Source organism: Hippoglossus stenolepis, chromosome 7 (assembly GCF_022539355.2).
Source record: "Hippoglossus stenolepis isolate QCI-W04-F060 chromosome 7, HSTE1.2, whole genome shotgun sequence".
Lineage (NCBI taxonomy): Eukaryota > Metazoa > Chordata > Actinopteri > Pleuronectiformes > Pleuronectidae > Hippoglossus > Hippoglossus stenolepis.
Genome location: NC_061489.1, coordinates 24046195 through 24061115, shown reverse-complemented (window position 1 = coordinate 24061115; position 14921 = coordinate 24046195). Strand labels below are relative to the sequence as shown.

Sequence of the window (14921 nt, the reverse complement as noted above, 5' to 3'; positions counted from 1 at the left end):
CATCTGTCAGCGATGACGAAACGTAAGAACAAAGGACACAGTACCATATGTTATTATATCCTCATTGTCGTGACAGAAGATATAACAGAGGCTCTTTGTTTAGGAATATGTATTTAGATATCAAGTAATAAACAAAGAAATTCCCTTATTGCATCTCCCAGCCTGCTGTAAATTTAGTATTTCTTTGATTTCTACATTTTATTCTCTATATCTCCTTGACAAAATCTCGTATTTCCTCGGTTTTCTGTGTTTTTTAGGCGGTTGCATAAAATCTCTACATTCTGCCAGTCTTCAATGTAATAAAGAAAAAAGCAGATCACAATGCGAGTCTATAATAAGTTTAGACAACCTCATATTGGCATATGAAGTTTTACAAAGCAACAGTTTTTACACAATATTTAAAGTTTAGGTCAAGAGAAACGTTTTTATGTTGTGTTGGAGTCATAAACGGAGTTAAACTACAGTTTGCACGTCACTGAAAGCTGTTGATTGCTGCTCTGCATTCGAATGTGACCGTTTTACATTTTAATGACGGCCTATTAAAGGTTACAGCACTCGTGACGAAATGTAATGAACATTTCACAAAATACAGAGAGAGGCCGAGCATCCCGTCCGACTGCATTTCTGTTTTGAGGGAAGTGTAAAGAAAACCGACTCGGTCTAAAGCTCTTTGTGACTCGTCAGGTTCAGTTGAAGTTATTCGGTCAAAAACATTCATTTAGTTCAAACCGTTTCATGGAGATTTACCCGTCTGATCATATTTCTAAGCCCTGGCCATTATTCTCATATTGTCAGTGTTGGGATCAGACCCAGGAGGCACAGGTGAGAAAAGTGAGAACAGGACAACAATGATGTTATCAACCAATCACCGTTAACTCTGAGAACACCCAGAACAAGAGTATCCATTTATTAACAGGCACAGAGGCTGAACCCGGGCAGGTTTCCGCTGCCCCGGCCTTTTAGACAAAAAAAACCTTTCACTATTCAGACCTGCAAACCGACTTCACCCTAACGGTAATTAGGGAACAGGAAAAATGAGTTTTACTCGATCTCTGAATGAAATTCAATATTGGAGAGGTTCTTTTGTTTGGGCCAAGTTTGTGGATGGAGACAGTTTTGATAAATGAAGCACTTTGTACTCCTGGTTCTAATATAGTTTAATCTATTCTCCTCTTTTACTATAGTTGTGTCGGAAGAAACCCACAGTCAGTGAAACCTGAAAAAAAACCTGAATGACGGCACCAAGATGGTTTCAAGGGTTTTGCAGGAAATATTGTACAGTTATCAGATTTTAAATTTCCAATATGTATGATTTGTCTCTAGTTGCTTTCAGACCTGCACTATAGTCCAGATATTTTCCTGGTGGCTGTACGTGAGAATGCAATTTTCCCAGTCAGTTGCCACAAACATTTTATGGACACAACTTTCAGGACCAAATCTCATCCTTACGATTCACTGGCGACCTGCGTGCAGCCCGACTCTCTCTCAATGTCAGCTGACTTTAGCTCCAACCCCTCCTCAACCCTCAAAGGATGAGCACTATAGATAATAGTTTGGAATGAATGGGTTTTTCAACACATACTTAGAACCAGGCTTCTTTTAGCCACACTAAAAGCTCAGTACATCTGTGTTACATCATCGGAAAAACTGGAATCGTATTTTGTGTCCTTGAAAGTGTCATCATTTATTTCACTTTATTGCTCTCGGAGGTTTTAAGCGAATCTCTGTCGATCTTCATTTGTTTTTCTGTTCCCGCCTTTCAGTCACTTTAAACCACATTGAACTGGACCCTTGCTTTTCCTTTCCCATGTAGCATGACTGCATGTTGATGGTTATTGATGTAAATAAGATTCTTTGAAGCTCCGCTACAGTACGAGCACCGACCCCGGACAGACGCTCCGGCTTCAGTGTTACCACATGTGCCGAGAGACGAGATCGACCCCGTGAAGACATGTGTTGCTCCTTAAAGATGGACTCGGATGGCAGAGTCACTCATGTTTCCAACTGATGGGTTAAGAGTCATAATTGAACCATTCATTGTTGGGAGTGCGGATAACTCAAGGCCTCTGTTGGACCTTGTTCTGTCAATCTCTGTGGACCACATGAAAACAAAAAGCCTATTCATAGAACGAGAGGTTTTTCACAAGTTCAAAATGTGACGTTTATTTCCACCGATAGCTGCGGTTGCCTCCTCCACGTGTATCTGCTCAAAACCAACTCAAGACTTTTTATGGGTTGAAATTGTGGGTTTATACTGGGAGAATATATAAATTAAGTCATATATTCGTGGGTCATGGATGGAGCTCACATGCATCCACTGGGAGGGGAATTCCAGTAGCACATGTGCTGCACATCTTGGGCAGAGGAATTTCTGGGAGACCTTGGGTAAAGCAGGGCTGCAGGTATCCGTTTTCTGCAGTTTGAACGTATTGAGTGTGGAGCGGAATGAGCAGAAAGAGGCCTTAATGACAGTGGAGATGACTGGTATGCTTAGGGTAGATCCCTGGAATTATAAACATGTGATGTCCTCAGTGAGGCGCGCTCTCAGGATCACATCAGAACATCTTGCGGAGGAATTTGAAGACTCCGAGCGGGAAAGGTCCTTGAGCAATGCACTTCTGCAAATCCAGGTGTTTCCACTGACATTAAAACGTTTGAGAAACTGATTCACACAGACACACTGGCATCTTAAGTGAATTCTTCCGAGCTGCAGGCTAGAATTTAGTCGGCACGAGTTGCACCGTACAAGTTTAGTAATGATTCACGTTGCTTGTTTTGTGTCAGAAAAAAAAGGGTCGTCAACCTGCTCGGAGTTGATTTATGTTCTGCCGCAGGAATGCACCACATATAATAACACAGTAACGGCACTATAATGTTTTGTAGGCCTATATAACCTGATGGTTTTGAGGGGAAGTCTGAGTCCTCAATCAATAGTTATTCTGCTCCTCATATTTTTTTTTACTATTTATTCTCTCCCTCCCTCTTTCCCTCGCTCCCCGTCTGTCTCTGACCATGACTCAGCAGCCTCTGTGCTTCGTTTCCCTCTCGGAGGCTTAAAGGGGATTCAGTCATTTTCAAAAGCTGTTATCATTCAAGTATTACAACACACATGAGACAGTGTTGTCTTCATATGCTTCAATATTTATGCAGCAAAGATTCCTGTTTAACTACAGTTTATTGACACAATTCCATCCACCAAGGAGGTTGTGTTGTTGCCACTGTCTGTTGGTTGTATTTGTTTAATCAGCAGAATAATGCATAAGCTGTTCAAAATCAGATTTTAAAATTGGCTAAGGTTCATGTCTGTGTCGTTATTATGAGGTTCAGCCTGCGTTTAAAGGAAAACCCAATTTTACCACCAAATCATCTGCAAATAATTTATCGGCAATGTTCATGTTCAAGGCTCCATGACACCATTAATAATCTCCTTCATCCCTTCATCTCCTGCTCTGAAACAGGCCGTGGAAGCGACTCAGAGTCCGACGGCACCCCCCACAGGAAGGTGCCGGACATCCGCAAGGACGACATGTCTGCGCGGCGGACGTCCGTCAGCGAGCTGCGAACCGCCATGCCCTTTAACCAGTACCTTCCCAACAAGAGCAACCAGAGTGGATACGTTCCCACGCCGCTGCGCAAGAAGAAAAACGACAAAGAGGAGGGAGCACGCAAGAGCTGGAGTACTGCCACTTCGCCTATAGGGGGAGACAGACCTTTCAGGTGAGTGCGACTAATCGGAGAGACTTTAAAATGACAATGGGAAGTTATTCGATTATTCAGTTGGGAATTATACAACGTTTTTGGTAAATTGTGGCTAGATCTCACATATTTAGCATTTTTTCATAGTAACAGTGCAGAGTGAGCAAACTGTCTTGACACTGGTGATGAAGAGTGTAGGAGCTGAGTAAACAGCACAAGTTTTACAAACATGAACTTATGTTTGCCTGATATTGATTTCTTTCTTTCAAATAAGGATTTTAGCTGATTATACTTTTTCTCACCTGTAAATCTGCATCTTTTATGATGATGTCGTCTCCATTCTGCAAGTTCGATGTTTAAAATAGTAGAATAAAATCTAGACAGAGTGATGTATTGGTGGAGGAAGGGCATAATTTTAGTTGTCACTTAGTCAAATTGCACCTTTCGGCTTTTGGTTATTTCTCTCTGTCCAGTGCAGTTCAGATGGGAGTGGCTGATCGAGGCCAGATGTGAGCTTCCCTTTGGTTTCTGACTCCGATTGAAGCAAAAGTGTGAAAAATGGTACATGGACAAAAAGGCTAAATGTGCGAGAGCTCTGGGATCGTATGTATTTTAAGCATCTGCTCCTCAGTGGATCTCATGTGTTGAACTCTCAGATTTCTGCTGGCTCGGTAGATTCCGTAATGTGCTTTTGATCAGTGTGCGATGTTATTGTCGGGGGCGTGAGAGGAGAAAGGGAGTGTTGGGGTTGTAAGGGCTAATGTTTTGAGGCTTTGGATGAATAATTCTTTGGCTGCATCGACGGACAACAGCAGGAACTTGGTCTTGGTTTTACCTCCTGTGGTCTGTGGTTGTGAGTAGGAGGATATACAACAGGGAGAGTGTGTCTGTGTGTATCACCCATTGTTTGCTGCTGATCTCTCATTTCCCTTGGTTAAATTCATCCACCGTTTTATTTTGCATCATCAAGTGCTTTTTATTAATTTGCATTTATTGTTTTCCTTTTCCTCCTTCTCCACCTCCTTCCCTCTTGTTGTGTATATTTGTGTCCCCCCCCCCCTTTAACCCTAATTTTACCACTTACGTGCACCTAATTGTCCATCAACACATTTGTGTGTTTTCCACACCGTGTCGTTGTCACTATGCAATTACCTTCATGTCCTTGTTGCTAATTACGCTTCAATGTGATCAACTCAAATGTGTGTGAATGGCTGATGTAACAGTCCAGATGAAGTCCGTAGCTTAGACACCCCGAGTCCATCCTCCCCCCCGCCCCTTGAACCCCAGACACAGATTCATCGGGAGGATGAAGGGCCGCGCACTGTCTCCATACCTAGCATTGAGATCCATGCGGCGAACAGGAGGAGGAGCAGTGACCCTCCGCCCTGTAGCGTCCCCCAGCCCCACGCAGAGCCCCGCGCGGACACCGTTACGCACCTGATGGGCGCCTCTGCACAAAGGTCTTCACCTTAATTCATCTTTTTCTTTCTCTTACCCTGAAATCATCAACAAAGTGATTATTGATAGTGTTTTAGTTGTATAGAACTTTTAAATTATTAGTTTATATGTTCATATTGTTTGTATGAAGATTCTTCTAAAGGAGAAACTGGGTTTCCTTCAGACACTTAATATGTCATCGAAAGCTGTTTGTGGCTCCAGAGGAAGCTGTGCGGTGTCTGATTTGAAATATGTCCCAAATGTCACTTGAGGCAGATTTGGCTGCGGATGTTTAGAAAATGAAAATAATATTAGGTTGAGGAATTAGACAGAAGTGAGATTTACCAGACCTCTGAAGCTGCGCATGATTTCTGCCTGAGCATAACACACTGGAGTCTGCAAGCAAACTGTCTGTGGTCAGGTTGCATTGTGGGTCATGCAGGCACCAGGTTTAGACAAGTACAAATAGATGTGATGTGTTAAAAAGGATGATATCTCTGGTTCTGCTGCCTCACTACTACCTCTGTGCAAAGTGAATTACATTTTTCAACCACTGCAAAAATTGCACTTCAGACTGTCCGCTGCAGCACATCTGTTCCCGTCAGTGAGGATAATCCACACACTTCAGTTATTTTTGCCAGGACCGTCTCTTCAGTTTGGAATTTCCCCAGCTGGTGTTTCCATTTGGCTACTTCCCTGTGTGACCCTGTTATTACCAGGTCATCGCTTCCACTGCTATTCTTATCCACGAGCAGCCTAACAATAAGTTTGCAAGAGGAACTCGTTGTTATTGTACAAAGTCTTTACCCAGCAGGCTGGTCCAAGGGCCACGCAACTTCACAGTTGGTGTCAGCTAACAAGGTGAGGATTACGAGTTGTTAGGAAAAAGTGTTGTTCTATATTTCACAGCTCAGACGTCCAGTGCGATGTGAGAAATGTCAGTTTCACTTTCTTGTTCATTCCCAGTCCTGTCGGGGGAGGTGCTACAGCCATGCCTCCAGTTTGCTGTTTGTTTGTTTGACACCGATGTTATGGTGTTGATTGGATCGTCGGCATGTCAAGGGAGTGAGAAGAATTCCCCTCAGGAGAAATCTAACATGTGTTTTGCTGTTTGCCGAGGAGAAAGTGGGATTTCTTGGGTGTTTGTAAAAAAAAAAAAAAAAAAAGGATTTGATATGAGCTTCTTCAGTTGGTTCCAGCTGGTGTTTGTTCAAGAGGGAAAATAAGGCCGGGACTGTTGTGATTCTTCAGGGTTGTGTCACACCGACATTTCTATGTTTCGTTACATCCTTTTTTCTACAAGCAAAACAAGGCTGAGATGTTTGTTTCGGTTTGTTTGGATGGAAGAGTGGAGCCTGTATCCGGCCCTGTGGCGCTGCTTGTTAACCGTTAACTGGGTTTCTTATCATGAGCAGACGTCTGATATTCAGGGGTTAATATACTCATTAGTAAAAAACAAAGGATGTGGCTGAGTAAAATATGAAAATGATGATGTGATTATGTTGTTTTTTTAAACTGATAAAATCAAAAACAAGAAATGAACCAACAAAAGCCCTAATTATTGGCCTTTCCTTTCTATTTACACTTGACGTGACGTCTGCCAAAACCTGCACAAACCTTTATACACACAAAAACACACTGTATGTGTCCACACACAAATAAACCCACGCACAGGGAACATGAACATGTGACCCACCCTCAGGATGTAAGGAAATGAGCCCGTCTTCCTTCCCTGACCCTGAGTGGGCTGGAAATGAAGCCGAGTCCTTTCACTGCCGGCAGCTGGCCAGTGTTTCACTCTGCTGTGCATTCTGGGAATTTACAGTCCAATAATAAGTCTCCCAGAAAGTAGCTGTTCATCACAGGGTGACAAACAACGGAGCGTGTTTTCTTCTTTTCTTTGGCTTCGTGGCTCCAATTTGTTTTCCCATCCAGTCTGCGACGGACAGCACCAGTGACCACACTGTGCTATTTTCTTAAATTTATGTTTCGAAAAACCTTCATGTGCACTTGACTCCTCCAGAGGAATGCTGTCTGATGACATAGGATGATAACCAGACAGCAGTACGTTTTTAGTTTGCTTTGCTCTCCGCAGCACTCCGGCTCGCTCGTGCTCCGAGGAACTCTTCCACCTTTCCACGACTCTGGCAGGAAACACCGTTGCGGCGTCAGTGGTCGCAACGGGCCCCGGAAAACATTCACCTGCAACAGACCGGGAGGAAGCTGGAGTGAGCAAGGGACTCGCTGGTGCCCCGCTAGTCGCAGGTGCAGAGCTGGACGCGAAGCTGGCGTGTCAAACGCTGACCTCTCCCAAACGCACCCCAAGTCCCTCCCACTTACTTCCTGTACCTGCTGCCATGGCAACCACTTCAAAAGAAATAGCCAATACGGGCCGACGAAAGGGCAGGGCCCTGAGCGAGAGTGACGACCCACAAGGATCTTGGTTTGACGGCAATCTTCCTGCAACGTGAGCCCCCGTCCAGCAGCTACACTACACTTTAGGAACTAGAGCTAAGAAAATCACTGTTTAACCAAAGGGATCCACTTTCCCCATGATTGTGTTGAAAACTCCATCTCAGCATGTGACCTTGACCTCAGCAACGCTCCTATGAGCACGGATGACTTACCAACCTTAAGATGAAGTCTCATTGTTATAAAGCTGTTGTTATTGTACACAGAACGCATGGAAACGTGTTATTTCCTCGTTGCATTGCTATTTTTCTGCTTTTAAAATATTTGAATAAGAAAAAAAAAACAATGTGATCTTTGATTAACTACACATGATGTTTTTTTTTAAATCTTTGATCTCTTCATGAAACCCAAATACGGTTTCATCCAGATTATCACAAAAAATATGTTTGAATTCACTCATTCATCGTATTTAAAGCAACAGTACGTGACTTTATTCAGTAACAGCGCCCTCTGTGGGTAGTGATTGATTCTGTCGGGCTCCATATCCGACAATTAAATTGTTTTCATGTCGAGAAAAACAAAAACAAAGGATATTACCCATAAGCCCCTGCTCACTGAATCAGTGGAGCCTCCACTGTATAAAACTCTTCATATTTTAAAAGTTTCCAGTTGAATATTGGAGACATATTTACTTTTTACTGATCTACTTTACTCTTTAACTTGCTGGACCTGATTCTGACAGTTGAAGCTGCGACACTTCTCGCAGGAAATCGTACCAACAAGTTACACAGAGTAAAGTCAAACTACTTTACAGTTGCTGTTTTGAAGTAAAAAGAAAGTTGCACAGTGTTGCTTTAAATTTATCTAAATGAATCTGTGCTTGTTAAGTTGTTTGTCTGTGTTGGTCGTTCCCCCGTATGACAACAAAGCAAAATATTGAAATCGGCTTTAATGGAAACCCCCTTGGTGTCACAGGCGGACATCTTCTACCAAAATTCATATCAAATTATTACAGCATATACCATATGGCAAATAGCCATCTGAGTCTTCTCTTTATTAAGTCTCCTGCTTCTCATGTGATAACAACCACAAGCTGTCTCACGCCCATCCAGCTTCACAGTGGAAGCTCCTTTGTGGGTCACAGACAAAGAGAAGCCACATCCTTCATGTCGCTCTGATAAAAGATGCATGCGCTTATTTTTTTTTACTGCAGTTAGTTTTTTGCTAAACACATCTGTTGAACGTCAGCAGTGTTTGTGCTGCAGTAAATTTCTATTCTGCTCTACTTGTGTTTTGGATAAGACTGCCCCCTTGTGTTTGGTTTGAGTCTCACTGTGCAAACCATGGGACACACTTGTTTAAAACATTATTTATCAACACTATCTGCTGCGTATTTTGTATTTGTCTTGATTACCTCGTTGTCACCACTGTGTTTAATATTCAGGACGATTCCAGTGTATCTGTGTTCATTTGTGATTGTGCTCTCTCTCTCTCTCTCTTTCCATGCTCTCTCTCTCTCCATCCTTCTGTAGATTCAGCCACACAGATATTGTGTCAGATGACTCACAGTAAGTTGTGTTTGTAACCACCCGGCTGCCTGGCACGACGCTGCTCTGCACGACAAACAAACCCTACTTGGCAAAGTTTTTTAAATCCTCACGTTTATTATTTTGTAAATTACAAAGATTGCAATAATGACTATTGGCAGCATGAGTAAAATAAAGTCTCTAAAATGGCTGTTAACACTGAAATTATCAATAATTATCAATTATTAGAGCTTGAATTTGTCTTGTAGCTCAATTAAAATAATATGTAGCTGCAATTTGTATTGTATAAGCTGAATACATTTATATAACTTTACTGAAGAGTGAAACAGACCAAAAAGTTTTATGTAACGAAAGTAATTTATGCAGATATCTGTTTCCATGGAGGCTTAGGTCGTAGTACGTCTCTTTTAAAAAGGTTTCTACTCATGGAAAATAAAACCTGCACCACTTAACTAAAAACATTATAGAATCATCAGTGAAATGACTTGTTCCCAGCCATTACTCTTGATCTGTAAAGACGTTTTCGAGGAATCAGTTTTTGTTTTGTTGACAGTCAGGAAGCTGGAATCAGTCCTTTCCTCCCTGATTTAATTCGGTGCCTGCAGCAGTGGCCGTGGAGGGAACTTACTAAACTACACCGCTCTTAAATCACAACAGTGCTTCTGCCAGATGCTTGTTTCATGGGACGCATCCGTTTCAACTTCCCTCCTGACATCCCATCTCTAATAAAATACATATTATCATGGTCATGTCCTATGCTGCAAGGATAAAAGTGCAGCTGCTCAAAAATGAGTAGATGATTAATTACTCAGACGACTGAAGTAAATAAATAAATGTATAGTTTAGTCAGTTATCTCCAAGTTTCCAGATAGACCAGCGGGCTCCATAAATATTTGTCCTCAAGTGTGAGGGTAAAAATAACTGTCATGTTTGACTCTGCTTCTTTTTTTTCATTTTCAACCAACTCTCATCTATTTGCATCAATTTCTGAGTCCCCAAGCCACAATCCTCACAATTGTGGCTTGTGGGGAAATTGTAAAGGCAAGAATAAAATGACTAAAGCCATTCTAATTGTGTGATGAACACCCAGTCCAGCTGCATGCTCCTAACAGTGAGGCTGCGTTTTACTGTCCTGTCTGTAAATCGATGCTTTAACATTTACTGACTTTACAAATGCAAAGATCAGTGTGAAACTTTCTGTAACCACTTTTTTGCCTGTTTGAAATATACTTGATGCTGCATCTCATATACTCACATCAGGATGTTACTAAAAGCTTTATAACAACAGCATCTGCATCTGAAGCTGAAGGTCTTGTTTAATTTTGTCTTCACATATTTAATGTTTATGCATTTCCTGTTAAAAATAATGTTTGAATGTGACATGAAACTATATGTGACGAGTCAAAAAGTACGACCAGAGTGGAGTTGTACTAGGATGGGATTTTCTTTTACTTCTGACATTTTTGTTGAGTTTATCTTTGAAGATGCGCAGTTTTACATTTGTCAGATTCTGAGCCACTGGTTCAGCGTTGTCATGATTGATTTCTACAAAAGAAATCTTGTGAATAATGTGGGGTTTTTTTTACTGGAAGTTTAGCTTCACACTTTTTAGTCACAGCTGAGTCTGTGAAGTTTTAGGGTCAAAGTGTTGTTTTCCCAGTGTCCACAAGACTGTATGACACAGATTAAATGGCCGACAGACAAACGTACACTACTGTGCTTGCAGTACAATGAGTTGAGTGAAATGGATAGAAGGACTAGCAGCATTAGAAAACCCAATCTCGACTTATTCTTTTTTAAAACAAAACTTCTGTCCTTTTCTGGAAGTTTTTCATCATCTCTCTCTCTCTCTCTCTCTCTCTCTCTCTCTCTCTCTCTCTCTCTCTCTCTCTCTCTGCCTCCTCCCCAGGAGTGTGAGTATGATCGACATGCGTGGTGAGGACGAGGGCATCCTGCAGCCCCACAGTCAGGTGCGTCACGAACTGATGCACAATCAGTACAACATGATGAAGGAGGAGGAGGATCACTGGCAGGACGTGAGTGTCTCAGATCTGTCTGACTTTACATCACTTTTAATCTCTGTGTAATTATTTGTTTGGGACTTTTTTCTCTCGCTGGTGTGAGACAACATTTAAGTCCCATGAGAAGTGTGTCTAATCTGCACAGTTTGTATTTCTTGTCTCTGTGGTGTCTGGGGTTCATCAGATATAAGCAGTGATTATTTTTTTATTTTAATGCCTGCAACCTCTTGCCTTGCCCCAGTTACACAACTTAAACCAGTTTTCAATGGAGCCACAGAAGTGCTGCAAGTCTCCCATCACTACTAAGCCAAGCTCTCTCTCTGTGTTTCATTTGGACCCGTCAGGACCTGGCACGATGGAAGAATCGGAGGAGGAGCGTTTCTCAGGACCTGATCAAGAAGGAGGAGGAGAGGAAGATGATGGAAAATTTGCTGACAGGAGACGTCTGTCCCGCCCAGAGGAGGAGAAGCATCAAGACGTACAGAGAGATAGTGGAGGAAAAGTATGTGAAACACAGTAGGACAAGTATATGTCTTATTATTCCACTAAGAAGCCAAGGTGCACGCACTATATGAGAGCGGTGGAAAAGTAGGTCTCACACAACCTAATTCCCGATAGCAGGCATAAAGGTGACAGTGACTCCTCCTCGGGTTTAATTTAGTATCTCTCCCACAGGGGAAGAAAATGGAAGAACGTGTCTTTTGCAAAATAGTGAAGTAGAAAAAATAGTTGTAATTGCCAAGACTGTTTTATCTTTGCTTCACTCTTTATCCCTTCGTACTTCTTTTCCTCACGTGAACAGGGAGCGTCGTGAGGAGGACCTGCGTGACACCTACAGACGAGCCAGAACCCCAGAGGAGGCGTCAGTCATCCTCCAGCGTTACGCCCAGCGTTTCTCCATCAGTGAAACGATCCTGGAACGCCTGCAGCTGCCGCAGCTCCTGGATCGCAGCATCTCCGCTGACCCCTCCTTCGCCTGCTCACCCTTCCCTCTCTCCCTCTCCTCCTCCCCGACGACGCCAGATCCCTTCGACGTGGACCCCAACGGGCCCCTGAGGTTCCTGCGCCAGCAGTCGGCCCCGGCTCCAAAGTTCACGTCTACGCTTGAGGCGCGAATCGAGGAGTTTCCCAAAGACTTGTCCTCACCTCACCAGCGGCCTCAAATTCGCTCGCGCTCGTCTGAGCCGCCGTCCACCAGAGCCCTGTCGCCCAAACCGGTGCCTTTGCTGACACCCAAGCCTTACTTCGAGTCCCGTGGCAGAGCGGCTGAACCGTGGGCCAACAAGGTGAGTTCGATGCTCATCATCATATCAGCAGACAGAGGTCGAGTTAACCTCCTAACACCACCTGGGTTTTGATTCCCAACAATAACAGTGGAAGCACCTGTGCTGCTGGAACACATTTTGGATTATAGCACCTTCTAAATGAACATGTGGGTTTTCATTCATGCTACAACGCAACCCTGGAGTTTTCAAAATAAAATGGGGCCAGCTGCGATACCAAACGGCTGAAAAACTCTCCGTAGTGTGAACACAGGTGTAAACATAGCAACAGTGGGTTTTGTATCTAAAAGGAAGTACTTTGGTTGTCGTGGTGTAATGATACTTAATTTAAATTGCCTAATTTTCTAACATTATTTCTAGTTTCCCTCTTAGATTAATTAAATGATCGAGCTACGGTTCAGTTGCGAGGTCTCAACCACTTTGCCTGTGGTGAGTTTCCAGTGTTGGCTGCGCTGATGGGTAAATTCCCCTCCATCTCTCTTGGCATTTACATTAGAATGCCAAAGAACCGCCATGGTGACGAGCCGACTGATTTCTCTGGAGGACACAAGACTTCCCCCTCACAGAAGAAGCATGTAATGTTTCAATTTAGCTCTCTCAACAGGATCCGTTTCCTTTCCTCCCGGAAAAAAGAAAGAAAACGTCCAAATGGAAATATTCAAAATGCGATCTCATGTTTTGTTGTGGCGGAGAGGGAGGGGCGGGTTATTATCAGACCAAATGGAGCAGGGCGCTTTTCTGGAATGTCTTGTCGGGGAGTCTGAGCGGAGCCCGGCCACTGAATGGAGCCCTCTGTTCCCTATTGACTTAAGAAGTTGACAAGTAGGGTCCTCTCGATGTGAAGTGGGCTCCCAGCAGACAAAGAGGGCCCACACAGGCTGCGAGGGTTAGGATGAGAAGGTGGAGGCGGAGGGGCGCAGACTGAGAGCCCGCATTCACCCAACTCCACCGCTGTGTCTTAAGTTACCGCTCACTATAGGAGCTCCTCACACATACATCACTGCGTCTTTGTCACGGAGGCCAGCGCGGTGTAGTGAGCCCGGTGAATGGCCGATGAGACGAGAGGCTGGTAATGAGCACAAATGAGCAAACTGAGTTTTTTTTTAGTTGTAGGGTTTGTTTGAAGGTTTTCCTTAAAGTTAATTTTGACCTGGATTTATCAAGCGATGTTACACGTTACCAGTATTGTAATTACCGAACAGTTTAGTGTTAAATGCAATATTCAGAAACTAACATGATACCTGTCGTCCTCTGATGCAGGCGGACGGTTTGCTCCGAGTCAACGGCAATGCAGGAAGTGACGCTCCCACCGCACCCGAGAGTCGAGGAACAGAATCTCCTCCTCACTTCCAGGCGTCTCCTTCCAGAACCAGCCACAGCACTGTAGCTGCTCCCTGCTCGGCAGCATCGCCCGCACACAGTCCACACGCCTCCCCCGCAGGAGGAAGCCCGGCGTCGATAAAGGCCAAGGAGGCACGGGGTGGCACTAGAGCAGCTTCTGAGGACGTCCGAGAACAGAGAGGGGCTGAGCACTCATCGCCACTGAGTCGACCGACCTCACTGCCAGCGGTCAGGATGAGGAGCTGTTATTGTTGATTACATTCTAGAAATAGGACATTGCATCAACTCATATTCCTCTATAGACAAATATTGTAGTCAGTATTTTTTTGGTAGATGCCCAGTAGAGGGCAGTTTCCTTCACTCAGCATTTGTGGATGAACAAACAGACCAGTAAACCCATTCATTGGGTCCAGTGTGGATATCTGCAAAACACTATATCTAATATCTACATCTAATATTTTGCCTCACTGGACTAAAATTAAAGTTTTCTGTCAAAGGAATTAGTTCTGTGGAGGCACAATAGAGCTGCATGTCGATAAAAAGCCCTGTTTTCTAATATATTTATCATTTAAAAACTGAAACAATCTGCCTTTGTGTGCATGCATTGAACACGTCTAACATGGCTGCACTCTACTTTTGTAGAAATTAGTTGGAACAGTTTAAGTTTAAGGAACAAATGTTATTATGAACCGTAAAATCCCTTAAAGCCTTAAATCACTTTATAGTCAGATCATGCACTGGACATTAATATTTAAAACCATCTTGTGGCCCATTCAGGAACTGCAGAAGTCAGAAGAAAGCTTTTGGAAGACTGGAGACCAGACGGCAGCTGCTCCAGAGGAGAAAACCTCAAATGCTGCAGCTCAACCAACAACACGTACAGGTCTGAACACACTGACACCCTGTGGTCACTCAGAGACTCTACAGCCCATTTCAAGTCACATGTGAGGAGGAGTGTCTTTGATTTTAACATTAGTGGTAACGTTGTGTTTTCTGTATTTTTAGAAGCCAAACAAGAAGTTAAACCTGAAGCGTCTGTTCCAAACGTCGCCACTCTGGTCCAATCGGGGCTCAGCACACAGCAGTGTCACACAGTAACTTTACAGGTGAAGCTGCCAACTAAACAAATACACACTTTATTCACCTTTAATCCAGAAGCAGCGATCACTCGTCTGTGCTTCGTT

General features: G+C 43.4%; 1 protein-coding gene across 6 annotated transcripts in view; it reads left to right on the top strand.

Moving 5' to 3' along the window:
• LOC118112182 (LIM and calponin homology domains-containing protein 1) overlaps positions 1-14921 on the top strand; it is a 76771-nt gene that overhangs the window by 51017 nt on the left and 10833 nt on the right. For all 6 annotated transcript variants that reach the window (XM_047340556.1, XM_047340558.1, XM_047340559.1 and 3 more), the window contains 10 exons: positions 3459-3717; positions 4920-5156; positions 7229-7600; positions 9078-9113; positions 11002-11128; positions 11458-11615; positions 11916-12399; positions 13657-13965; positions 14515-14620; positions 14743-14843. In XM_047340556.1, the coding sequence (XP_047196512.1) occupies positions 3459-3717; positions 4920-5156; positions 7229-7600; positions 9078-9113; positions 11002-11128; positions 11458-11615; positions 11916-12399; positions 13657-13965; positions 14515-14620; positions 14743-14843 (2189 nt within the window). The remainder of the gene's footprint in view (positions 1-3458; positions 3718-4919; positions 5157-7228; positions 7601-9077; positions 9114-11001; positions 11129-11457; positions 11616-11915; positions 12400-13656; positions 13966-14514; positions 14621-14742; positions 14844-14921) is intronic.